The sequence below is a fragment of the Hippopotamus amphibius genome, chromosome 9 (genome assembly GCF_030028045.1).
Source record: "Hippopotamus amphibius kiboko isolate mHipAmp2 chromosome 9, mHipAmp2.hap2, whole genome shotgun sequence".
NCBI lineage: Eukaryota > Metazoa > Chordata > Mammalia > Artiodactyla > Hippopotamidae > Hippopotamus > Hippopotamus amphibius.
The window spans coordinates 119458574-119486448 of record NC_080194.1 but is presented as its reverse complement, the minus strand read 5'-3'; the positions used below and the strand labels follow the sequence as shown (position 1 = coordinate 119486448).

Below are 27875 nucleotides of genomic sequence, written 5' to 3'. Positions count from 1 at the left end.
GTTTGAGGCATCAGTCTGCCCTATTAGAAATTCGTACTTCCCTATAATGAGAGGTACACAGAAGTCTACAGGGTAGGGCTTCCCAAAAAGCGACTGCTTTCCTGATGAAAAGGGGCAGACTCTGCGGTCTCTTGCTAGTATCCTTTCCTTTTCTTTCTTCCTGGAGCACAGCCGCTCAAAGGGACTAAAAAAATTCTGATAACCCTGCTACAAACCCATCCTTACCCTGCAAAGCAAAGTATGGGAGCTCTGAATCAATTCAAAACTGAGTTACTTTGTGAGTCAAAAGTTTTCAGGCTTCAAAATGAAACAAACAAAAAAAAGGCAATTTCAACTAGAATTCAAGAATGACAACCAATAAGGACCTACCATATAGCACAAGGAACTATATTCAATATTGTGTAATAACCTATAAGGGAAAAGAATCTGAAGAGTATATACATACATATATATAACTGAATCATTGTGCTGGACACATGAAACTAACACGATAGTGTACATCAACTATACTTCAATTTAAGAAAAGCATGACATACGCATTGCCGTATTAAAGTATATATGAGAATTTGGTATATAATACAAGTGACGTTCCAATCAATGGGGAAATTTCAGAGCATTCAATAGTGTACGGACAACTGGCTAATAATTTGAGAAAATATTCAGTTAAAACTGCTACCTTATAATGTACGAAATAATAAATATAGATGAATAATCTAAGCATAAAAGCCAAAACCACAGAAGTGCTAAAAGAAAATGTTATAAGGATTGAGAATGGCCTTTCAAAGCTTTACCCCAAAACCACAAGCCATAAAGGTAGATTGTCAGATTCTGCACCCTAAGGAGTCACTAGTTCTGTATCACGAAATGTACAGAATAAGCCACAATGAAAAGGACAAGCATCAGCTCGAGAGAAAACCCTGCAACAGATATCGAGGCAAAGGATGACCATCCCAGATACAAAAGGTTCTTACAAATCAATAATAACAAAATATGAATAGCCGAACAAGAAAACGACAACAATCCAGCAGGGCAGTGACGTGGGAGAGAGGATTCACACGGAAAGCATCAGAGAGTGTGAGCAGACAAAATTGCTCGGTCTCACTCATGAGTTTAGACATACAAATTAAAAACAGGTATTATCTTCCACCGGTCAGTTGGTGAACAATCTAAGAGACAGAGAATGTTCCATGATTAGCATCTCCACTCACCGTGGATAGGAACAGAAACTGATTATCATTTCGCTGGAGTACCGATCTGCAGAAGCTTCTCCCCCGAAATCCATCTCATGGGAAAACTCAAACGTGTGCGCAAAGATGCTCATCACAGCACAATTTTAAGAGCAAAATCATAACCACCTAAATGTTGACCAAAAGAAGGACAGCCAAATAAGGTACAACCTCACTGCATAATATGATGCAGCCAGCAAAAAAAATGAGGCCTATCTGGGTGCAAGGACACATACAGTATGTGCACAGTAGGCGCCTGAGTGGGGAAGAAGTACAGCTGACTTTCGAACAACGTGGGGGTTGGGGTGCTGGCCCCCTGCAGTACAAAATCCAGCCATAGCGTTACAGTTGGCCCTCCGTAGCCTCGGTTCTGCATCTGGGGATTCAACAACTTCAGAGCGAGTAGACCTGAATTTAATGAATAAACAAATCTCCCTGTGTAAGTGGACCTGTGCAGTTCAAACCCATGTTGTTCAAGGGTCAACTGTATTCACTTCTGCCATTCAAAAAAATGATGCTTTTAAGAGAGAAAGACATGATATTACTATGCAAGATCGAAGATCATTATCTGTCACAGATATTTTCCAAAATCCAATTTGTTCCTTCTATTTAAAAACAAAATGGGGGCAAAAAACATCCACAATTTATTTGATCTTCTTGATGGGCAAGTCTGGCAGCTAACGTATCCTTGACAGAATATTCTAGTTCTAAAGGGACACGTCTTCTCTGGAAATGGAAAGTAGCTTGGCACCTGCCTTCAAGATATTTCAGATCTAAATCTCAGGTCGGCTCTCTGGGGCATAGATGTTAAGATGCAATTGGTGTGCTGGAGAGGCCAGGGCCCTCGGGAAAATGCTGGCTTTCCTGAGAGGTGGGCCTGTGATCTGCCTGCATGACGGGGGTGGGGGTGGGGGTGAGGAACGAACATCTGCCAATTCTGTTGAGAACTTAGATGAACTTCTATAATTTGCACAGTGGAATTTCAGCCTAACAGCCCCTGGTCTGCTTTCTAACACATGCAGACCACTGAAAACCAGTAAAACAGAAAACCAGAATTTTTAAGACCTCATCAGGAAATAGAACCTTGAGCACCTGCATTCGGGTCTCATCGGTTTCGTCATCGCACGGATGCATATTGTGTGTCTACAATGCGAATGGCACTAAGGGAGACAGGTCCCTGCTTTGTGTGGTTTTTATTCTGCTGGGAGAGACAAACATTAAACATGTCTGAACTACAACCGGGCTGATTACCACAAAGGAGATGCACAGAGTGTTATGAGAACACGGAACAGAGGCTACAGCTCGTCTGCAGGTGCCAGAGAGGCCTCCTTCAAGGAGCCACGGCTGAGATAAGCCAAAAACCTTGGCGTCATCTTTGCCTACTCAGTCTCACCGCACGTCCAATCCATCCGTACGTTGTATCCGCTCGACCTTCGCAGTCTATCCGCAATCTAACAGATTCCCAGCACCTCCTCCGCTACCATCCTGATCCAAGCCCCCAGCAGCTCTGACTTGGGATATTCCAAGAGCAGACCTCCCTGCCGCCATGCTGCCCCCTACAGTCTGTTCTCAACAGAGACGCTGACAGGGTCCTGTTCAAACCCAAGTCAGGTCACCTCTGTCTTCCATTCCAAGCCCCCAGCGGCTCCCATCTCACTTAGAGTGAAAGCTGGGTCCTTCCAAGAGCTCCTCTCCCTGTCACTCACCCAGGCCTCGCTGCTCCTGGGACAGGCCAGGCCAGCCCCTGCCTCAGGGCCTTTGTACTCTCTGCCTGGGTCACCGTTTCCCCAGATGTCCATTCGCAGGGCTCCCTCCCGCCCCAGCACTGACCTTCTCCGTGGGGCCTTCCCTGGCCATCCCACTCCCGAGGCAACTCCTTCCAACACTCCTTCCACACCTCCCACCGGCTCATGTGCCAGATATGTTGCTGGTTTGTATCCTGGCTGCTTCCTCCACTGGAATACACACCCCGCAAAAGCTCCATTTGTGTCTGTTTCCTTCACTGCTGCACTGGCACCAGAACAGGGCCTCCATAAATCGAGCAGGGTCTCAAGGACGAATGTCAAAGGAAGTCAGTCTGAGGGATGACGTGGAGCTTGTCAGACAAGGGAGGGTGGCAGAAAACATTTCGGGAGGGACCGGCCTGCTGAAAGGCCCCAGGGAAGGCAGGCACGGGGCTTGCTTGAGGAAGGGAGAGGATGGTGGCGAGAAGGGAAGAGTGAGGAAGGAAAACTGGAGAGCAGGACGGAGCGGGCAAGGCCAGGCGGACCACGTGAGGAACTTCACTCTTTTTCTAAAGCAACAACGAGCTATTAAGCTAGGGAGTGACACGGTCCTGTGTGCCTTTCGCAAACCTCTGGCTTCAGCGTGACTGGGGAGCGCGGTTGGCAGATGAGTGCCACGGCTCCAACCACGGATGACCTGAGCGTGGACGGAGACGGCAGCTGCAGAGGTGGAGGAAAGGAGGTAGATTCCAGAGACATTCTGCAGACACAGTCTAAGGTCTGGGTGATTGATTGCAGAGGAGGTAAGTGAAAGGGCAGTTCCACCATGACTCCTACCTTTTTTACTCCGAGTGGACAGTGGCACCATCCACTGAGTTCGGGGGGGGGGGGGGGGCGGGTGTGGAATGGAGGAAAATTCGGGTAGGTGATCTTGAGCGCCGTTTTGGAAATAATGAATTTGAGATCATTCTGAGACATCCAAGTGGAAATTTCCGGTTGGCAAGGATCAGATCCAGGCTAGCGGGATCAGATCAGGAATGGAGAGGTGTGTCCTACAATGGAGTGCCACTAGTTACCTTGTGGCTGAAAAGATTCCAAGTAACAAAGTGACAGGAGAATATGTGTGATTCTCAAAAATCACCCTGGCCACGGCATAAACACTTGGACAGGGGAGGTGGCCAAACCAGAAGTGGGTACACTAAGAAGGACGTGCTGCAACAGATCAGGTAAGTGAGGGCTATGGCTGTCGGGAAGGAAGAGGGAACAGACTTTCCCTTTGTCACCAGCCCATCTGCCGCACAGCTGCTGGGGAGTTTTCTAAAACACACATCCAGGTCATGTCAGTTCCCCGACTTAAAAGCCCTTGGGACCTTCCCCATTTGGTTCTCGGACCATCTCTCCGGAATTTCCTGTTGCTACCCAAGGTCAAGTTCCCCTAACACTTCAACCTTAAGAGCTTCAATCTCTATGCTCTTTGGCTCCCGCTATTTTCTGCTCCCTGGCAAACACCTATTCATCATGTGAAGACTCACCTCCTCCCCTGTGTGAAAAAGAAAAGCAGCACTGACCCCTAGGAGCTGGCCTGGTGCTGCCAACCCGGCTTCACTGCTCTTAGATGCTTGCCTAGTGCTCAGGGAGGCCACGCTGTCCTCCCATCACACGTAAACAATCTCACAGGACCAGCAGCACAAGGTCGCAATGCAACAGCGATGACGTGAGACAAAACAGGACCCCTTCATAATTTTGTCTAAACAGACAAAACCAAGCTCATCATGGCAGCCACAGGGTCCCACACACTCCTCTCTCCTGGCTGATGTGAGCACCGGTGGCCTCTTGACAAATCACAGCGTGTCTGACTCTAGTCACACCTCCTCCTAGAAGAGACTCAGCAAAGTCGTAGCAAACAGCCGTCAAATATGAGAAAAATTGCTTCTAATTCAATAGTGCTACAGATGTGGTCAATAGCAACCAAAAGCTGGAGAAGAAATACAGCGGGGTGTAGTTCATTTCAGTTTGCAAATTTCACCAGCGGCTGCCTCCAAGCCTTTAATACTTATGAATATATTTACCTATGTATTTAATCAACCACCACCAACACCTACGGCACACCAGACACTGCTCTAAGTGCTTTGAGTATCATTTCGCCTTTACAAGCACCTATCAAGTGGGTATTATTTCCATCCCCACTTTACACATCAGTAGACTGAGGCACAGAGTGGTTTAGGAACCTGCCCAAGTTTACACAGCTAGCAAATGGCAGAGCTGGGCCCAGCCTGACAGTGTGGCTCCAGAGCCCATGTCCTGAATCAGTATGCTTTAGTCTCCAAGAACCTACAAAAAGTGCAAGCCTTAACCCAAACCTTCTTTTCCACACACAGTCCCTACATCAGCCCAGCTTCCAGTGCATTCATTCAGTTCCTCTAACAGTCCATACTCCTTCCTTGCTCTCTGCCTCAACACCCTACTACATCCCTATTTTCTTTCTTTCTTTTTTTTTTAAGTCTTCTGTTCTCAGCTCAAACATTATCAACTAAATTACAAACTCTAATGGCGCACTGTATTTCTCAGCACTCCACACAAAATTGTAACTATATTACTCCCTGGGTAATTATTTGCTTCCTGTCTCCTCCACTCCTCCAACCGAGGCGGTGAGTTCAGACACCACGTCAATCATCTTCACCGTGTGTTCTCAGTCACTGATCTCCCAGCCAAAAGCAAGGGCCTGACACAAAGGAAGCGGTAATTTGGGAGGGGGACGGGGCGGTTAAGCAATAATTTGGCGCGGGTGGGGGGGGGTGGTTGTTTTGGCTGCGCCACCAGGCCCGTAGGATCTCGGTTCCCCGACGAGGGGCTGAACCGGAGCCCTCCACAGTGAAAGCGCAGAGTCCTAACCACTGGACCGCCGGGGAACTGCCTCAGGAAATTTTGTTGAATGAATGAACGAGTGGTGTGCACTCAAGCCGCACGCTTTCTTTTTTCATGCTCTCAGGTACGTGACACATACATGTGCTCGCAACGCCTCCCACAGAGCTCCCATTACAGCCCCCAAAGCGCAGACTCCAATAGCACACAGGAAAGAGCTCTGGAAAACACTGGCTCTGCACACAAATATCATGTGGCCCTGGACAGGTCATTGCCCCCCTTACCTGCCCTGAGTTTCAGGGGCACAACGGGGAGCATGACAAGTCCCAATGCAATGCAGCCTATCCCAGGGGGGAACCCGCAGTTCTCCCCATGACCCGTCCAAACTGAAGTTAGCAGTTGCTTCACATGCGTTTCCAGCAAGACTGTGGCTCCGAGAAGGCCAAGTCCACGTCTGCCCGGGTCAGCGCCGTATCCCAGACACGCTATCCCCAGGACTGCACCGTGCCCAGCACACAGCAAAAATCAGACCGTTACCAGCCAGGTAGATGAATGCCTGCTCTGAGCATTTCACAGGCGTCGCAGGAGTTGACGGCTGCCTTTTGGCGTAAAGGCGTATTCCTCAGCCACAAGCCCGCCTCCCACCCAGGCCCCAGCCCCCTGGGGATGCTGGCCCCGAACCCCGCGCCAGGCAGGCACCTCTTGCACAGAGAAGCATCTTCGCAAGTGCCGCGCACGCCCTCGTCATCCGTGTCGCTAGGGGAAGAAGAGCAGGCGGGGAGAGAGGGCCTCCTCAGGCTAGCGGCCATGGGCGTGGAGGTTCCGGGATGCTGCGTCCACCCGGGACATGGAAGCGGGGTCCACGCAGCGAGCCCCCGAGAAGGCAGAACAGAGGGGCTGGGCTCCACCCGGCTCAGCTGGCGCGGCTCAGTGACACCGCCCACGGCGGCCGCCCAAGCAACCTTCCCGCTGACTGGCGCCTCAGCGGAGAGGCTCATTGGACAATTTCCCCGCCCCCTCGGCCCGCGAGGCGCCCATTGGAGAGCTCCTTTGTCCTCTCCCTCACAACCCGGAAGTTCTCCTTGGGGGCAGCAAACTGCAATTGACGCAAGAGAGCACCGCAATGCTCTCTGGGAATTGTAGTCTTAGGTGCTTTGAGAGGCCACCAGGGAGTCGCGAGATGGTATAACTGAAATTAACGCAGGGCGGCAGAGCTGGTTGGAACCTCAGCGTTGGGGAGAAGGGCGGAGAATCCAGCCAGAAAAACAGGTGTCAGAGTCACAGTAAGTTGGGGCTCAGTCCCATACAGCAATTCAACAACTATTTATTGAGCGCTGACTCTGCGCCAGGAACTGGGTGAAGAGCTTTGCACACATAATCGCCTTTGAAATGTTGTGAGGGAAGGAATGTGTGGGAAACGAATACAATGAAAAACTATGTAGCAGTGAAAATGAATGAACTAGAGCTACCAGTTACAAGCATCAGTGGCTGAATTTCAAAAAAATAATATTCGGTGAAAGAAGAAATAATATTTTTGTGAAGTTCAGTCTAAGCAAAACCAATATTATTTAGAAAAACACACATCTGTGGTAATCCTATCCAGAAAAGTAAAGGAATGAGGGGGAGAAACAAATTAGGGAGTGAGGAGGGTAGGACACTTCAGGGAAAGGGACTGGAGAAGAAGTACATAGACACTTCAGTAATTCCTGAAGCTGAGATAGGTTCACGTGTGTTTGTTTCTCTATGATAGATATTCAAGCTGTTCATATTTTTTTTTAATTAATTAATTTTTTTATTTTATTGGCTATGCTGGGTCTTTTTTGCTGTCCGCGGGGTTTCGTTTTAGTTGTGTTGAGTGGTGGCTACTCTTCATTGTGGTGCGCGGGCTCCTCATCGCGTGGCTTCTCATGTTGTGGAGCCCGGGCTCTAGGCGCTTGGGCTTCACAGTTGCAGCACATGGGCTCACTAGTTGTGGCTCACGGACTCTAAAGCGCAGGCTCAACAGTTGTGGCGCACGGGCTTAGTTGCTCCGCGGCATGTGGGATCTTCCTGGAGCAAGGATCGAACCCCTGTCCCCTGCATTCGCAGGTGGATTCTCAACCACTTCGCCACCTCAGAAGCCCCATTTATTTTATACTAGACTTACTTCAAAACATTTTAAAATAAAATTTTAAAGTGTGTTTGCATATTCCGTTTCGTTATCTTTTGCGAGCAGGGAATGAATATGCGCAAACTTGAAGAACCTTGGGTCTCTCTCTCTCTCTCTCTCTCACACACACACACACATACATACACACACAAACACACAAGCAAAGTAAACAAATGACAACAAAAACCCAATACACCTATCTTGGGGCAAGATCGGGTATCAAATGCTTGCTTAGTATTCAATAGAGGAACAAGAGCCCATTGATATCCAAAGAAGAAACACGAGTGGGGAAGGCTGAGGTTAGGGAGTTTTGCCAGGGGGAGCAGTGATGAGATGAAATACACCAATTTCTTTGGGTGGTCCTCTGCCAAGAGGGTAATACAAACCAGTGAACAAGCATAGTCTCCCAACTTGGCAGTGTACACATTCCATGGGTGTTAGTGGGCAAAACTAGTGGGTCAACAGCAAGTGATAGTATAAGGTGTCAGTTCCATAGGTCTGAACGGTGAGGCTGAGAGACTAGAAGGTGGAGGCCGATGTATTATACACCTCTGTTGTTCAGTGAGCAAAGAACATCTCTGTTCTTTGCTGAGTGTTTGATTCAGAAAAACTAGGGATGCTGAGGACTTTGGTCAGTTTTTCACTGAGGGGCCACCCCAGAGGCTTCCTGCAGGCAGGGCTAGCTCCTTCTATTTAAGCTCCTGGTCCGGGGGCTGGAACTTTATGATACAGGAGTGGAATCTGGAAATGGCAAGCTTAGCCATCTTAAGCTGCATGACGCCTCCATGTATGAGACGACGCTGGGGTAGTCATGAACAATGTCCCTGCAAAAGGTCACTGACAACTCATCTGCATCCTCCAGTAAAGTCAAGAAGAGGAAAAAGTAGAGTTTGAAAGCCCTGTTGAGTATGAATATTGGGAGCAAATAGCTGGGCTTTAACCATGAATCTTCTCCCTGAGAGGCTAGAGTGGACACCTGCCGCTTTGGCTATTCAGTATTCTTCCTTCTATAACACCCAGCCAGAGTTTCTTAGGAAGAACTAAACTCTCCTTTTAGTCCACATGGATCAAGTGAGGCCCTACGCCTCACACTGGGGTAGAACCTTACCAAGGCCTGGCCCATCACACACAAAATCACCCTAGCTACACTTCAGAAGCGTGTGTGTCAGGTGGTGGTGGTGAGCAGGTCGGTCCAATCAGAATGAATCCCAGGAGTCAAATGGGAGTTGTTAAGTCTAGAAGCTCTCTTTTCCGGCAGACTCGAAACTGGGAGGCTGTCCCTTTGGAGCGGAGAGCCATCTTACTACTTCATATAGCCTGAGAGCGATGCTTTTGGGAAGGCTAATGGAGTCTGGAGCACTGTGTGCGCAGTTAGGGGTGACCTGACTCTGCAGTGTGGGAGCTGATGGGAAAATCACCAGAGCCTGTGATGCTGATCAGTCAGAAGCAGCTGAATTCAGAAGGATGAAATAAACACTTGCAGCTTTCATCCAGAGCTGAGTGCACATTATCCTTCCCTGCCCATCCCCACCTGGTAGTACATCAATCACATCAGTACTTTCCTTCTTTGCTGGTCTAGTTTTCCAAGTTTTCGGTCTGCGATTTCCTCACACGTTTCCACAGCTAAGGCCTGTTGAAAAGGCTATCTTTCCTCCTTTGAACTGCTTTGGACCTTTGTCAAACATAAGTTGAGCATATTTGTGTGGGACTATTTCTGGATTCCCTGTTCACTGATCTATGTGTATATCCCTCTGCAAATACTACACGGCCTTGGTTACTATAGCTATGTAGTAAGTCTGGAAACGGAGTGGACTGACTGCTCCCACTTTATTACTTTTTTCAAAATTGTTTTACCTATTCTAGTTCCCTTATCTTTCCATAAAATTTTAGAATAATCTTGTGTATATCTACAAAAAAAAAAAAGAACAAAACGCATCCTGGGTTCTGATAGGAACTGCATTAAATCTGTCAATTTGGGGAGAATTGACATGTTTACTATGCTTTGTCTTTCAACTCATGAACATGGTAGATCTCTGCTTTTATTTAGATCTGGGATTTCTTTTATCATTCTTGCAGAGTTTTCAGTATACGAGTCCTGCACACATTTTGTTAGATTTACACTAAAGTATTTTATTTTTATTAGTGACTGTAAATGTATTTTCATTTTTGGTTGCCGCAGGTTCATTGCTAGTAGCTAGAAATACAACTGATTGTTGTCTTTATTTTGTATCCTGTGACATTACTGAAGTCAATTATTAGTTCAAGGAAGAAATACTTCTTAATACCGTCGTGTGGCACAAGGCCTGAAATTAAAATTCAATACTGAGAGCTGTCTAGTAAAACTGGGAGGGCCTCGAATGGTCTAACCACAATTGCCCACTCCCTCTTCTCCCACAGGCAAGGTCCCCAGCCATATGATCCTTCTTCTCATAGGAACCAGACACAGTGCCCGCTTATTCCCGAGTAGCAGGCTGCAGTTCCCTATCAGCCCACTGAATTATTCAGACAAGCCCATCACACCCTCCTGCAGGAACCAGGGCACATCACCACCCTCTTGTTACTACAAAGTCTGCCTCCCAAGGCCCTGCTTGTTCACTCTGTTCCCAAGTGTAACCTCCCACGTGGTCCTGCATGGTGTGTGGTGTCCTGTCCTAGGCTGCGGGTGAAGGTGACTTGTAAACTGCTGTCCATCCCATCTTTCGGTGCAGATCGTCGTGTGTTCAGCCCCACCCCATTAGTCTAGGCTGGAAATCTCTCTCTCACTGATGGATTGAAGAAGAGGTGAATAAAACAAGTGGCATCACAAACAGGATGGTCTCACCTCAACTGAAGATACCTTGTCAGCTTTCCCTCCAGCCCCTTTGCTAGTCAGCTGGTTCGTAAGGCAGCAGTTACTGTCTGCGATGTGAGTACCAGTTGCTGGCCAACGTGGGCATTAGCTCATGTTCTGTTATCTCCAATGGATGCTGCCATCTCTTCCCACCCTAATGTCTCATGCTTGCCAAGTAGGCAGAAACGATTGTTCCTTGACTATACCCCAGATGGCGGTGCCATCAAGTGCGGCTTGTATCTGGCAGGTGGTCTCTGAGGCTCCTACCTGAGACCACTGACAACATAATGTCCTAACGGGTGGGTGCCGGACTTCCACTTACTGGCCATGGGGCTAGCGCTTTGCTCACTGTGTCTAGCCTGATGACCATCACTGGCTGCTTGGGGCAGCCAGAGAGACTCTGGGAAAATAGCTCCCCCTCCCAGTGCAGTCCTGGGGACGACCCCTTGTGCTGTTTGTAGAAAGGAAGGAGCCCACGACCCCAGGAAGATCTAAGAATGGCCCCACGGCTGCCTGCCGCAACATCGCTGTTCAGGCAAAAGTCATGACCTTGTCCATCTCCTGTGCTGCATTCTTCCCTTGGGGCAGTTGTGTGCTCTCCTGACCCCTAGTGGTTTTGAGGGGCACATCCATGGCAGCCCAGGGCCCAAGAAGAGCTGAAAAGAACAAGGCGGGGGGAAGGGGCACGGACGGGCCCTCCGTGGTGTGCCGTGCCTCCTGCTGCTCAGGATCTACGGGCATAGAAGCGTCCTCCTTCAGGACAGTCACTTCTGTGTCTTTGCGTCTTACCATACCTGATGAAAACGAATCCTGGGTACCCTTAAAACACCTGGGATGCCGCTCAGTGCAAATATGGTAGCTAGTTGGCTCTTGCGGAGCCTTGGCTAGTAGGGTCCATTCAGTGCCTGTTTCAACATGCTCTCAGCTGGTTTGCCTTCATCTCCAAAGGGGCACAGTACACTCTGACCTTGTTACCCAAAGGGTACCTAAACAGCTCTGCTAGCACACACAGTCTTCGCAGACAGGATCTTAACCGCACCCACCTCTCTCCAGGAGTCCAGGTATGACATTACCTTTACAACACCCTCCCTTGCGGACATTTGGTTGACGCACTTGTTATGGATACATGAGTCCGCCATCTTTTAGTCCTTTGGGGGTTCTGGACGCAACATACTCCTTATTTACAAATTGTACTTAAGCCCATTTGTGCCGTTACTTTGAAAGGAGCCCACCTTGAGTGGAGGCCCCTCCAATGGCAGGTTCTAGAATCTTTCTAAGTTAAAAGCAACAGGCACTCCCCTTAGTGCCCTCCGAGACGCCTTCAGCGAAGAGGCTTTAGCAGCTTCTGCTCCTGCTTCCTGGAGTCTCTGGACTGCCCATGATGCCCATAAGTTGTCCTGGGGCTTCTGATGCAAGCACCTGCCCTCCTTGGCCCTGCATCACATCCATCCGAGCAGGAACTGCTGGCCACGCACTGGGCTCTTCTGGAAATAGAGTCTCTCCCAAACGGCAAGCTTCCATACCAAGCTGCCCATTATTCCTTGAGTCATGGAAGCAACACTCGCGCAAGCTCAGTATGGTTATCAAGGCCTCCTTGCTACAGGGTGGAGCCAAACCTGGGGCCTCTGGCACATCCTGCCTGTGGGTCAATGTGGCCTCCTGTCATCAGTCCCTTGCCAGATGCCATGGAGCTGGAAGGTGTCATCCCTCCCCCAGACCCTTTGGGATCAACTAAGTGACCATCAATGAGTTCATATACTTTATGTTGTTGAGGACCACCTCTCTCTGCTGCTCACGTGCCTACTTCACTGCCTAGGGAAGGACTTCACCTACTGCCTAAAAGTCTCCGTCATCACCAAGGTTGACACTGATGTCACGGGGACTCTTTAGAGTCAATTGTGGTATAAAAGCCGTGAAATCAAGGTTCACTATTAAGTGCTGCCGTGATATCTGGTAAATTTGGAGGGCTTCAAATAGCCCCACTTGAAACTCCCCTCTGCTTCAGCTCCCACAGGTGAGGTCCCCTAGCCAAACCACCCTCCTTATCACACGGACCAGGCAGAGTTTATCTCCAAGGAGCAGCCTCCACTTCCCTGCCAGCTTGTGAAGTTATGCAAACAGCCCTCCTGGGGGAACTAGAGAGCCCTCCACCCTCTCGTTGCTCCAGAGTCTTCCCCCTAGAGCCCGTTTGTTGACTCTGTTCCCAAGTGCAGCTTCCGTGTGGCCCTGCAAGGTGTCACCAGGTCCTCCTTCCCCGGGCTATGAGCACACGGGACGAAGAAACTGCTGTGGGGCCCACGTGCGCAGCGTTGGGCCCTCCCCATACCTTCCGGGTGGGAATGCCCTTCCCAACAATGGGGGAAGTGGAGGCAAATCAAACGCTTCTGATCTGCACATTTTGGAAGGCATTCTCCTGTTACCGTTAGGCTTACGGGCTTGAAATTATTCGGGTAAGAGTCTGCTCAGGTTTGCAAGAAGTCACATGTGGCAGGAGGGTGGCCTCTGTGTGGGTGACAAGCAGGAAGTATGGCTTCAAAGGGAAGGCCTTGGTTCCTCTGTTAAAGTTTGGCTCCAGGCAGCGGGGACCCCTCAAGTAATTTAAAGCGGGAAAGTAACATCAGATCTTCATCTTAGAAAGGCACCCTTCACAGCAATGGGCAAAATGGAGTCAAGGAAGCCCAAGAGTGGTACCAGCAAGACGAGTGTGGAGTCCACTGTAGTAGTCTGTGGAAGACTAGGAAGGGAAGGAATTAGGGTCTATTTGGTGGTTGATTGGATATGGAGAGGGGGAGATAGATCAGTCATGACTCTGAGGCCTTTCGCTTGGGTGGCAAGGTGGACAGAGGTTTTTAGGAGATGATAAAAGGAAAGAAGGAGAAGAAGGGTTCTGAGGGAAGATGCGGAGTTCCCTTTTGGACATGTGGATTTTGAGACGCCTATGGACATCCTGATAGAGATATCCGCAGACAATTCGATAAGTCAGTGGGGAGTCAGAAGGGGGAGGTCAGATATAGGTATTCAGAAGTCATCAGCATCCAGGGGAATGTCAAGTGGATGGGCTTTCCCTGAGACCACAGGGAGAGTGAGAAGATGCAGTCAGCTGACCATGGTACCTTAGAGAACATATCCATCCAGAAGTGGGCCAAAGAAGAAGTCACAGAGGATGCCGAGAAAGAAGAGTGTGATGTTAGGAAGGGAACCCAAGGAGAGTGGCATCCTCAAAAGAAAGAGGGTGGAGAGAATTTTAAAGAATGAAGATGGGGATAACATTGATCACTACAGAGAGTTTAAGCAGATGAAAAAGACTACTTTCTAAGGCATTCCAAACTGCCTGGGACATTAATGAGACAAGATTTTGTGCCGCTTTCAAAAAGAAGTCAGTGCGGACTTCCCAGGTGGAGCAGTGCTTAAGAATCTGCCTGCCAATGCAGGGGACATGGGTTCGATCCCTGGTCCGGGAAGATTCCACGTGCCACGGAGCAACTAAGCCTGTGCGCTACAACTACTGAAGCCCACGCGCGCACCTAGAGCCTGTGCTCCGCAACAAGAGAAGCCATGGCACTGAGAAGACCACACATGGCAAGGAAGAGTAGCCCCTGCTCGCCACAACTAGAGAAAGCCCTCGCGCAGCAACGAAGACCCACTGCAGCCAAAAATAAAAAATAAATTTATTTAAAAAAAAGAAGTCAGTGAGAAATGAGCTGGTGACAAGAAGTAAAGAAGTTTTTTTTTTCTCAGAAGTTTAGCTGTGAAAAGTAGAGAGAGAAGACGGTATCTGAAGGAGCAGAAAAGACAGGATTGTCAGAAAGGAGAGGATTGTTTGCTGGGAGAGACTTGGACAGGCTCTGAAGCTTAGGGCAAGAGACAGGCTGAAGATAAAGCGGGAAGGGAAAGTAATGCAAAGAAGTCTTGGAAAAAGTCTGAGTGAGCAGTTTCCGGGGTACCATGGAGCAATTAGCCTTAAGCTGCAAAGCTGGATCCCTTTTCCTATAAAACAAAAGGGAAAGGGAGAGAGTAGAGGTGGGTGGAGGGAAATGGGCGGACGGTTAAATCTAGCAAGGGGGTGTGGGAAATTGAGAGTTCTTGACTGCTGGCCTCAGATATCTTCAGGAGGGCACAGGCGTGATCATGCTTCAGGAAAGCGGGGAAGATTTGGAGCAGCTCTTAAGGAAATGGACAAGAGAGTTGGCCAAGGCCATTAGATCGTTCTGGGGCTCGAAACGGCTTGAAGCCTGATTAATTGACGCTAGTTAAAAGAATTAGGGTACATCCACACAGCAAACTAACGGCTGCTTTTAAAAAGAGGAAGATGGAACTCATTCCCATTTGGAAAGATCTCTAAGGTGCAGTGATTTTTTTCAGCAAGTCAGAGAATAATATATTCCGATATACACAAATATGCATATAGTTCTCAGGGGCCTCAAAGAATACAGATTACCAATAGCGTGGTTTCCCAGGCAATGAACAGAGGAGTGGGACTTAGCCAGGAACAGTGGACTTTCACGCTTAAAAATTCTATGCATCTTGTACTTTTGGACTGTTCACCTTTCTTCTGACACAAGGAGTGTGCACTTGTGTATTCTATCATTTTGAACATTAACGCAAGTTAATGTTTTAATTCTCCAAGATCTGCATAAGTACCTGCTCCTTGTAAAACATGAAAGCATCACAAACAGTATCTGAAGTGTGTGCCTTGACCACAGCCTCCAACCCCACCCATGCCCTTTCTCACAAGAAGCGCCACTGTTTGAAGTCGGGTGAATATCTCTGAAGCCCTTACAACACATTATTTGTAAAGAAAAATGTATTCATATTTTTAGTAAGCAACATCAAAATACATAGCTTTGTCAGTGACTTGGTTTCTTCAAAGAACATCTTGTCTCTGGCTGAAGAATCACCCATGGCTGTGACAGGCCTTTCAGCATGACTCCAGCCCCCTTGCCAGGGGAGAGCAGCAAGGGTGTGTGTGGGGGCAAAGCATCAGTAACGGCGTCTAAAAGAAGATGCCGAGATCCATCTGGTTCAGGTCCAGGTGGGTTAATCAGAGAGATACCTGTGGGACATCGGTTCACATGTTTTTTTGAGTGTGGATCCGAGGTCGTTTTAAGACGTGGCACAGTTTCATCTAGTGTTTTCTTTCCTGGTGAATTGAGAGGTTTTGGATCCCGAGCAGTGGGTTTTGGTGGTGGGAGAGTGAGACGAGATTCTGTTTCGAGGAATTTAACAAAGGATTCTGAAAAAGAATTCTTCGGCATTGACTGTTGATTTGGTCGCACAGGTGTGTTGGGGACACGTTTTGATCCAAGCCGGCCAGTCATCCACATGGCACCACCGCCTTGCTCTTGCTTAAAAACCAGATCCATCTCTTCCTCTCGGATTCCCAGAGTGTTGCCAATTGTGGAGAGCACTTCATGCCGAAGTTGTTTTGGTGTCTGAAAATACTCCACGAAGAGGTTCCTCATGAGGCTCTTGTCAATTTTTCCTTCTGCGTTACTCAGTACGTGCAGCAATTTCTTCTGTACATCATCCAGCATTTCCTGTTGGACCTCATTTTGTGTTTTCAAATCTTTCATTTTTTCTTCCTTCAGTTTCAAGGCAGCATTCGCTTCCTCCTGCTGTCCTTGTGCCGATATTAGTTTTCCCTCGAGATCATTTGCCTTTTCCATCCATTCTGCGACCACCGTCCTCAGGTTAACTAGTGCTTCTGCACACTGATTTTCTTTGTCTTGGGAAATAGAAAGCTGTCGCGAAATGTCCTCTCTCTGCTTCTCCACGACATTCAGTTGTTCCTTCAACGCCTCTATCTGCAAACGGGCTTGCTGATTTTTCATTGCATTGGAAGATAGTAGGAGCTTCTCCTCCAAGGTGGTGACTTTGGTTCTTAGTTTAGCCTCTCTGTCTTGTGCGGCCAAAGCTTCTTGGCTATGAAACTCAGATGATTCTATCCCCCGCTGATGTGATATCTCCAGCTCCTGCTTTAAGGGTAATTCTTTGTTGTGTAAATGTTGAACCTCACTCTGGAGGGCACGGTTTTCCATGTGTTTCCGTTTCAGTGCCAACATGGCTTCATTTCTCTCCTGTTGACACATAACCTTTGTTTCTTGTATGGATGTGACTGCATTTAAAAGCTGATTTAATTCCCCTGTCTTGCCTAGTTCTGTGTGTTCCAAAAGATACTCAAAAGTAAGTGCCTTCTCCTTCATTGCAACACATTCTAATTCTTTCTCGGTCTGCATCATAGAAATTCGTGTATTTGTCTCTTGTAGTGCTTGGTTTTCTCTTTCCTTTTCCCAATATGTTTCTACTATTTTTTCATTTTCCTCTTTTAGTGTACACATATCGAGTTCCAAGTTGACGACTCTCTCCTTCAGGTTTTTTACTGCCTGCCTCAAAAGTTCATTGTCACTCACTTCATTAGTCAAAGTTTCACTTAAAGAAAGTACTTCATCACTTTTTGCTTTGATTAAAAGCTCCTTTTCCTTAAGCAGGTTTTGCAAGTCATCTTGTTTCTCCCGTAGCTGCTTCATTTCCGGACCCATTTGCTCACATCGTTTTCTTTCTAGTTCTGAACTCTCTGCGATGGAATCAGATAATCTCTGATTATCTTCCTGGAGGGTTCTAATGGTTGCATCTTTTTCCTCCATGAGTTTTCTTAACTCTTCTATCTCTTCTTCGAGCAATGTAGACGATTCGCTCGGTACCTCAGGTTTCATTGCCTTCCGAGAGTCAGCTGACTCGGATGGAAGTGATTCATTGGAGGGGTGTGGTAAACTAAGGTCAGACATCCCCAACAGGATATCTTTGGTATTGCAAAGCTGCTCTAGGCTCAACTGAACTTCCTCTCTTTGTGCCTTCAAGTTTCTGCGTTTGATTTCATTCCCTTCATAAATTTTGATCAGGTCAGTACAGTTCATCTGTCGTTTAGAATGATCATCATCAACTACAACCTGTGCCTGAAGTTGTTGAAGCACCTTCTGAAGATGGGTTGACCCACGCTGCATATTTTGTACTGTGGTCATCACCTGCACTTTCCACTCTTCCAGTATCTTCACTTGCTGTTCTAATCGATCACGTTGCTGTAGAAGCTCCTCAAACTGATCCATACAAACACCTCTCACCTCATCATCATTGCTGGACATTTGCAGTATTGTCAGTAAAGTCTGACACTTCTGAGTTAAAGCATCCATTTCCATGTATTTTTCTCGAGTGATGTGGGAGAAATTCTGAATTGTTTCTTTAAACATATCCGCACTGCTTTCAAATCTGGTGGAGAGTTCTGTATTTGCATCTTTGAGTTTCACGATGTCTGCTTCTTTGGCAACGATGGTATCCATCATTCTCAAGTTTCCCCAAGCCTTCGCATCTAAAGCAGCTAATATTTGTTCTCTTTCCAAAGCATACGCTGGCAATTGTTGTTGGCCCTGTCCATTATCTTGGTCACTGGAGGAAGCTGAAGATACTTTTATGTGAACAGACTGTATCTCCAAATCTTTTTGCTGGACAAGCTGAGTTAGTTTACTAGTCTCACCCTTGGACAGCTGAGCAACCTGTTCAGTTAAACAGGTATTCTTCTCAGTTAGACGTTTAGTCTCCAATTTGTGTTCTTTTATTTCTTGTACGGATCTTTCAGTTTCGGCTTTAGATAAGTCATGCTTTTCACTTCCCTTGTCTGTATTAAGACTCTGAGTGTTTGTTACTTGGAATGTATCGGAATGCTCTGTTGGTGTGGGCTGGGATTTTCCGGGCAACTGGGTTTTGGTTTGCTCTATTGCATTTTGCAAAGTCTCGATTTCCTCCTCTTTGGCTGAATAGAGCGGATTGTGTTTAATAGCCATCTGCTCGTGTTGGTACTTGGGATTTTTCTGTGTCTGCTCTTGTAAAGATCGAAGTAGCTGCATTTCACTCTGGTTTTGATCGTCACGTATCTTTGGATGAGGTTTAATCTCCAGATTATCTTCAGTTGTGCTCTGTTGAGATCCCTCAGATTCTAGTTCTACAATACTGTCTAGAGTTTTAGGGTCCATCATAGGTGGGGTTTGACTGTGTTCTTCCCTCAGTCGTTCCAATTCTTCTTTCAGGTGACTATTTTCTTCTTTCATGGATGCAAGACTTGTGTCTTTGTCCTCTATGGTTTGCTGTAAAATTTCCATTTTTCTTAAGGCTTGAGTATACGGCTCTAACTCCTCCTGAAGCTGTGAACTTCCTTGAAGGTTTTCAATAAAAATTTCTTTCTCTCTTATGAGTTGTTTCAGTTGCTGCTGCTCTTCTAAAGTAGATGACAAAATTTCCTTAGTTTCTTTGTGCTCAGCAATCATCGGCTCAATATTGTTTTTGAGTTCTGATATTTCATAGTCTTTCTCTTGACTGAGTTTAATTAAACACTCGCGCTCCAGCTGTAAGGCACAGCTGTCTGGGTTATCTGTATCTGACAGTTCTTTGAAAGCTTGCTCCTGCTTCCTTTTTTCCTCCAACAGGCTCTGTTCAGCCCAACACAATTCTGCCTCTAACTGTCCCTTTTCCATTTCTAAAGGAATTAAATTTTCTTTTTGCCCATCCAACTCTTCAATAGTATTCATTGTATCATCTTCAAGTTGACGGACTCTCTTGTTTTCATATTCTAGATCTTGTTTTAGTTTCCTGATGATGCTGTCTCCTTCACTGGGTTGTTCTGATTGCTCATCTTTCACCAAAACCACAGGCATTGTAGTTTTTTGTTTCTGCCTGTCTGACTCTTCTAACTCAGGGATGAGTATTTTCTTTTCAGTAGGACTCTCATCGAGTTTTCCTTCTTTGAGTTCCACATCACACCTTAAATGATGTACTTCTGAATCCGAATTCATGTCTCCTGTAGCTGTTCTTTTAAGGAGTTCATAGTCATTGCTCAATTTGACAAGTGATAGTTGAAGTTCTTCCTTTTCCTTATTTAACAATGAATTTTCTTTTTCTAAAACTTGGACTCGTTTTTGAAGCTTCAGGTTCTCTTCCATCAGATTTTTGTCCCGCTTTAAGCTATCCAAGCTCATTTCATTTTCAGCATCAGACAGTGGCTGTTGCTGTCCAGGCACTTCTTCCAGGGATGGACTCTGTGGAAGAACTTCTCCCTTTTCTGCCCCAGCATCACTCTGCCTCCTAATAGAAGGCTGCAACTCACCTTTTTCAGTGCTTGCATTCCTTTCCTTTACCTGGTCTTGTTCCCCAATTAAAGCATCCCTCTCCTTTTCTACAGAAGATAGTTTTCTTTCAAGGTCTTTTACTCTAATCTCAAGTCCTTGGAGTTTTTGGATTTTCTTGGTGGACTCTAGTTTTTCAGCTTCTAGGACTTGCATAGCTTCCTGCATGTCATGAATCCTTTCCTCGTAGTCCTTTGATTGCTTTTGATGCCTGTGACTTATTTCTGCCAGTTTCTGTTGGTGAATGTCCTGCAGTACCGTCACTTCAAGTTGATGGTCATCAATGTCCTTATTTCGATTCTCTTCAAGTTGCTTGATGGTATTTCTCAGTTTGTAGATTTCCTTTAGATCAACGCTATCTGCTCCTTGTGGTGTAAAATTCTGAGCAAAATGTCTCCAATAGCTGACATCAGCCTCAAGTCTTACGACGTGTTTTGACAATCTATTGATTTCTTGTTGTGACCAAATTAGGTCCGCCAAGTCCATATCATCATCCTGCAAGGCTAAAGCATGCTGACTGATATCATAACCCAGGGAAGAGCGTACACTCTTTGAGGGCACAAGGCCATCCTCAAGATTTACTTCCTGGATGACCGACTGCAGCTTTAGCAACTGATCCTGTAGCTCTATCTGTCTTGCTGTAAGAAGTTTGATTTCTCCATCTTTCTGCTGTAATTGATGCCTGTAACTAGTAGTTTGCTGCCTTAGTTGAAGTTCTGAGGCTTCACACTTCCCTTTCAGATCACTATAAAGAAATCTAAGTCTCTCAACCTCTGAGGTGAAGACCAGCTGAGAGTTTTCAACCTCCTCTGTTGTAGAGTCAGGTACTTCTTCTACCGCTTCAGCTCCCTCCCTCGGCACATCTTCTGGGACACCAGAAATATGGTGTCTGAAAGATGCCACTGTACCACCCACATGCCCCAGGAAATGGCCTAAGCTGCCGTCCAGGCCACCCAACCAGGAGAACATTGTAGCGGGTCATAGAACTGACCTGGTCCGCTCACCGAAAAGCGCCCAGCCCAGTCGGACAATTCCGCCCACTGTCGCTGCGCTGCTGCCAGCGCGAGGTTAAGAATCAAAGCACAATAAGAGGTTTCTAGACAACACGGGATTCCAAGGCTCCTGATTGGCCACACTCGCCTGGCAAGGCCCAGGCCTGGCCTGGCCCCTAACAAAGCACCTGCCTCCCCTCGGGCCTCTGCTGCTCCTCACGCCTTCGCAGCGCCGGGGTGGGCCCGTCTCCTCTGCTTCCGTGATTCTCCCAGTGCCCCCACCACCCCGGCCCCCTGGACGCGGCCGCCATCGCAGCCGCTCTGAAGGGTCCATCTCCGAGCGCCTGTTCGCAGAAAACACACCTTGCTTCTGACTTGTTTTTTGATATGGAATGATATTCAAGGTAGATTTTCATTAATAAAAGCAAAGCGGTACTACAGTAATACTATTCAAATAGAAGTAAAATATATTTAATTGCCTTTGACTTTTTTGACTCAGCGGCATCACACAGCACACACTGTCCTGCAGCTTGTGAGTTTCCGGCAACCATCTTTTTTTTTCTTAAAAAAAATCGAGGCAAGGGCTTCCCTGGCGGCGCAGTGGTTAAGACTCCACCTGCCAAGGCAGGGGACACGGGTTCAAGCCCTGTGCCGGGAAGATGCCACTTGCGCAGGAACAATGAAGCCCGGTGCCACAATGACTGAGCCTGCGCTCTAGAGCCCCCCGAGCCACAACTACTGAGCTCACAGTGCCACAGCTACTGAAGCCTGCCCGCCTGGAGCCTGTGCTCAGCAAGAAGAGAAGCCACCGCAATGAAAAACCCTTGCCCTGCAACAAAGAGTAGCCCCGCTCACCGCAACTAGGGAAAGCCTGTGCACAGCAGTGAAGACCCAACATAACGAAGCCAAAATAAAGAAATAAATAAATACATACATAAATATCTTCAGAAGAAAATGGAGGCAAAATGTACACATGTTGACACGCATCCCTCTTGATCCGTGCATTTTGACAACTGTCTACAAATGAGGTGTCCTGCACTCAGACCTGCTGTCCACCAGGGGCTGGTTCGGAATGCCACCAGGCTCTTGCTTCCGGCCAAAGCCACACTTACTTGATGCTGTGCAGCTTTCGCGTGACTATCACTGGAAAGTCAATTTCAAAATATTTACTTGGTGGAAGATCTTCATCCTGAGAAAAAACACACAGTAACCTTTATATAATTACTTATTACTCATACACTTACCCATCAGCTTCATGTACCAAGTCCTAGGGCCCAAAGAGCAATGGGGCACTTAAGGATTGAAAATGAGGGGAATGACAGTCAGAAACGTACTTTCCAAGGTGCTTGGCCTCAGCATAGAGAACGGATGGAAGGGAAAAGGAGATGACTGTAGTTGTCCGGGAGAGAAGTGATGGGGAGCCTGAATCGGGGAAATGGGCACTGGGATGTCAAGGGGTGGACTGGAAGCAGGACCAACAGTATTTCTCAAAAAAGCAGCTTGAGACTTATTAGAGAGGGTCAAGCAACCAGTGTGGCGGGGTTGTGACCAGCAGTTTGGGGGTGAAATAGAGTAAAGTAGCAAATATCAGAAAAGCTTCGCATGGAATGAGGGTAAGCATTATTTTGTGATACACTTTTGTTTTCTGCGATAGTGGAGAACAGTGCACATTGGAGCCGGCGGGGGGACAGGGTTCAAATCCCAGCTCCACCACGTGTCGGCTGTGAGGCCTTGGGAGAGTCCCTAAACTCCCTGGGCCAACGTTTCCTCACTGGAAAAGCAGAGAAAGTGCTAACACCTCACAGCCTTGTGAGGACTGTAGAGGAAATACGTGTGACACTCGGAAGAGGGCCTGCCCTTAGTAGGCATCACGTGGGTGCCCTTATTACTTACAGACGCAGGTATATAGATGCGGGTCCTGGCTAGGGATGTACAGTTTTTTCCTGTCATGGCTGCAGTTTAAAAAAGTGTGAAAGACACACAGACACACAGAGCCCTGTTTCCCTCTTCCACTTTTCCTGGCTTAGGCTTTTCCTAGCTTAGGCGTTTCCTAACTTAGTCGGTGGCTACACCCTCACCCAGTCACCTAGTGGTCATGCTAGAATTCTCTCCAGCTCCTCCTCCCTGTCCAATCACTCAGCCCCAAAAGTATGCGAATGTCAGATCACTAGGTAATACATACTGTGAAACTAACATAATATTGTCAAATCATATGATGTCGCTTACATGTGGAATCTAAAAAAAAGGGTACCAATGACCTTATGTACAGAACAGAAACAGACCCACAGACACAGAAAACAAACTTACAGTCACCAAAGGGGGAAAGGGGTGGAGGGATAAATTAGGAATTTGAGATGAACAGATACACACTACTACATGTAAAATAGATAACACCCCTAAGACTTAGCAAGAAACAAGGCACTCCACAACCTGGCCAAGCTGCCCAGCAATTATGAGCACCAACTATGCAGACAGTAGCAAGAGATGGAGGACAGGTCACGAGGGGCAGAAGACCCCCCCCCCCCCCACCGCCACTGAGGACAGAGTGATGGGGTCAGAGATCATCAGGAAGCATTTCCTGGTAGGAAGGTGACCCTTAAGAGCAAGTAACAGCACTGGGAGATCCCACCACATGGAAAACGGTCCTCAGTTAAAATTTCAGGGGTCTGGTCCGCGGAAGGAAGAAGAGAAAAAGAAAGAAACAAAGCAAGACAAAGGGACAAGACGGTTTCCTGACATCGCAGGAGATCTGGGATCACCCACCCTCAGCTCTTCACTCTTGGAACTGCAATACAATAACCTGCTACCTGACTGCCAAGCAGGGCTACAGAAAAGCTATCTGAAGGGAGGGAATATGGGGATATGTGTATAAAAACAGTTGATTGAACCTGGTGTACCCCCAAAAAAAAATAAATAAAAATTAAAAAAAAAAAAAAGCTATCTGAAGATTTTCGGAGGGTATGTCTGAAGATACACAGAAATAACCTGCGCTAAGAGATTCTACAATGCTTTTCAAGAACTTTTACTCACAAAGTATGGACTGTTAAGAAAGGCCTAAAATTCCGGAAGACCACGAGGACAATCAAAAGCAAATAAATGAAGGATAGCATAGCGTCCTACATCTCCTATAGGACTTCTTGCTTTTTAAAGAGCTTGCCCAGGCACTCACGCACTTGACCCTCATAAGAATTCTCAGTAAGGGGTCACTGTGGAAGGAAAGCTTCCAAAAGGCACACCTGGAACTTTTAAGAAACAGACACCCTCTTTCTCAGCTTTCAGAAAGGGGCAGAATGGCTCTGGCAAGCGATGCTTCAACTTTTTATTCTGTGATTCTCTGTGGCCCTTCTAACTCTCCACTCCCCAGTAGCTTGCGTGGCACAGGAGGCAGGGAGAGCCAGCAAGGGGCCCTCAGGAGCAGCCACGAGGAAGGGTAGCCCTCGGACTACAAGATCCAATGTGGTCCACAGCTTCACAGGCAGCCAAAATTGAGACCACTTCCCCTCCACACCTGATCCTTTGGTTGTGCAGAAACAGAATTCAAGAGACACCAAGACCCAAGGCTCCTTCAAGGGTTGCACTCACCGTTTATTCTTTGCTTGGGGCAATACTTGGCCCTGTTCTTGCCTGCTGCCTGAAGATGGGAGTCTTCAACCATCCAAACAGTCTTGGGCCCCTGGGATTATACAGAATGAGCTCCCACGGCAGTGGCCCCAGAAAGCCTGTGACTTGCAGTTAAGCCTCTGCTAGTGCAGCCATCCCAAGCGGAAAGAACACAAGACAGTAAGATCGAAGACCTTTCCCTGCCTTTTATACAGGCACATAGAGCTCTAAAACAGGGATCAGCAAACTCTCCGGAAAGAGCCACAAAGCATTGTAGCCTTTGCAGGCCATCCACTCTCTGTCCTAACTACTCAGCTCTGCGGTCACAGTCATAGAGAAGATGTAAATAAATGGACGCAGCTGTGTTCCAATAGAACTTTATTTATAAAAATAAGCGGCAGGCCAGATTTGGCTTGTGCAACCTCTGCTCAAAAAGAGCAAACAAGCATAATATTTCTTTTTAAAGAAAAACATTAGATTTTTAAAAAACCCTTCAGATCAATAGAATCATCAAATAAAACAAAACATTTCCACAAACGACTCTGAGGCCCTGTGGTATTCCCCGTCCTCACCTCTGGCAGATAACCATTTTCTTGCAAGGTGCACATAAACCTCGAGGTATTTTGCTCAGAAATTAAAATCTCAGATTTATTAATTATTAATCCACCTTCAAGATGGGGAAAAAAAACAAACCACATGACCAAATCAAAAGGGTGTCAAGACAAAAGAGAGAATTCTCCAGCGGCCCCTGTTAATGCCAGCAGTCCACACACTCTTAAGTTGTATTCTCTTCCAGTTGCTTCCACCACGCCAGGGTCACAGCGTTACAGAGGCACAACCGACCCAGAGAACAACCACAGGGCTGTGTGCAGAGGAAAGAGGAAGGAATCGGGAGTTTGATGAGCTGGAAGCCAGTGTTGGTTCCATGTCCTAATGCCACTGGCTGTCCAATTTGGGGGAAGATGCAAACTTCTAAAGCCCTACTTCCCTCATGTGTGTAAGCTCCCCACCCAACAGAGCTCTCGTGTGAATTCATGAGGTCATACATGTAAAAGCAAAATGTTAGTTATCTTCATAAATGTTAGTTATCTCATCCAGAAGGAAGAATGCAGAGGCAAACGATTAAAATACTAGGGCCATGTTGATGCCACTGGTTCTCGAGTAAGAGAAAGGTTGGAAGCTCTGATGACCGAAGACCTTCTTATCAGGTGAGCTAATTAGGGACAAAATAGATAATGCAGGTCGAGTTATGCCCGCACACTCTAATTTATCTTGGTCTACATCTGCAAGAAATCTGGAGAAACGCATGTACCCATTACTGCCACGTGACCCACCTGATAGAAGAACCGAGAAAAATCTGTACAAAATGCAATCAGTGAGATATTTGTAGGGAAAAGGTTTGACAAGAAAATTCCAGGCCAGGAATCAAAGACCAGAATTTTAGTCCTTGTTCTTTCACTAACTAGACCCAAGTTTTCTTTCCTGTGAGTGAATATAATATACCTGCCCTTGAACCCGAACAGAATAGTTGAGGAATCAAATCAGACAATCACTACAAAGGGACTTTGGATCATATTATCATGACCCACGCTTGCAAATCTCCAAATGTTCCCTAAGATACTGTTAGGTCAACAATTAAATCTTAAGTTATTGACAAAATTACAAACGCACGTGGTTTTTTTCTCGCAGCAGCTCCACTGGTAGAATTCCTTCTCCTGATATATTTCCACACGTGCAGAGGGAAATGTACCCTAGGATTTTTATGATTACCTTGTTTGCAGTAGCAAAAGGTGAGAAACAACCCGCACTGTCTTCACTGCGGCCCTGGTGCGGTCAAGGACGGGGCTGAGGGGCGCTGTGGGGGGTGGGGGGCTGCAAACCGGGGTGGGAGACAGGCTGCCACTGCGCCCCCCAGGTTAATTTTCTTTTTAAGCTTTTGAACCAGGTGAACATCTTCAACACATTAAATGTAAACAACTGGAGAGAGAAGACGGGACGTTTTAATTTACCTTTAACCTCCAGAAGGTGGTATCCATCCCAGCCCCAAGGGTCAGAATTTGACAATTACATTCTGTCTTCCGTAGAAATGCCTTTAGAAGCTGACTGACGCCATGGACTCGAGCAAAATATCCTAAGAGCCAGACAGAAGCAAGCCATCACTCAGGGACGACAGAAATAATCCCTGCAAAGCCCACAGGGCTAGGCAGAGCCAGACAACACGCTGTCCTTCTTCAGGGTCAGCGTGTATCTTTAGACCTTATGGGAGAAATAATGACTTTCAAATTCTCTATTTGTTTCTTTTTATAAAGCTGGTTGAACCAAAATAAGTACAAGCTACTCAAAGGTGGAATTAGCGATCTTAAGAAAAATAAAATATCCTATACGCTTACTTAGCAAAGACAAGTGTTTCATACCAAAAACATCCGATCTAAATGTTCCTCTTGGAAATGTGCTTTTGCATGGCTCTAGGGAAAGCTAATTAGTACTCTGGTAAAAGTCAAAATTGCAAGAGCGTGTGGGAAGTACTATTTTTAGGTCAGGAAACTGGGCAGATGAATGTCAAAGCAAAGAAAGCCATGCTGCTTCTCTCGCTCCTCTCACCCCCATCCTGCCTGGGTCAGAGCCTCGGTGTTCACAAAATGGCATCACAGATGGGGGTGGGGGGGACACCAGCAAGTGGTGGCCTAATGAATGGACTTGTCAAGCTCTGGCGTGGGGAGCTGGGACAAAGGGGATGGGAAGCCCAGAAGGGAGACAGGGAGACAGCGTCTGTCTGTTCCAAAGGCCCGAGATGCAAGGTGTGACTGTTTCAAGAACAAAATTTGAGAGCAGCATTTCGAAACTTTTATTGCCATTTGACAGAGACATTTTATGTCTGGTGAATGTGCTAATAAGTAATGTGGGGAAATTCCCTGGCGGTCCAGGGGTTAGGACTCCGCACTTCCACTGCAAGAGTGCATGAGTTACACTGCTGGTTGGGGACCTGAGGTCCTGCATGCCGCCCAGTGCCGCCAAAAAAAATGAATTGAATTCATTCATTAATTAATAAAATAAAATAGCCCCTTTCATAATCCCTCCATGATTAATAAATACATAATTTGGGCTTGTGTCTGCTTTTCTTTTCCTAGTAAATCACCTTTATTGTATATTACAGAATATCACCCACAACGGCTTCGCTTTGGGGAGAGAATATGTCCTCACTGCAGACGTGTGGGAAGCGGCTGTCCTACCGGGCTGCAGGCCCCCAATCTAGAAATGCAAACCCGAGACAGGAAGAGGAAGGGGGGCTGACCTGCCACCCGGGGCCACGAGCCACTTGCCA

At 47.0% G+C, this 27875-nt stretch overlaps 2 protein-coding genes across 2 annotated transcripts in view; both read right to left on the bottom strand.

Annotated features, from left to right (window-relative positions):
- The window catches only part of LOC130861021 (uncharacterized), a 101447-nt gene that overhangs the window by 16912 nt on the left and 56660 nt on the right, over window positions 1-27875 (bottom strand). The window contains exons 7-8 of the mRNA XM_057749524.1: window positions 26563-26684; window positions 22066-22142 (exon numbers count right to left, since the gene is read on the bottom strand). Of these exons, the coding sequence (XP_057605507.1) occupies window positions 22066-22142; window positions 26563-26684 (199 nt within the window). The remainder of the gene's footprint in view (window positions 1-22065; window positions 22143-26562; window positions 26685-27875) is intronic.
- LOC130860424 (thyroid receptor-interacting protein 11-like) lies at window positions 15631-21195 on the bottom strand. Its single transcript, XM_057748621.1, has one exon. It carries the CDS (start codon window positions 20928-20930, stop codon window positions 15639-15641), a length of 5292 nt encoding a protein of 1763 aa, XP_057604604.1. The 5' UTR covers window positions 20931-21195; the 3' UTR covers window positions 15631-15638.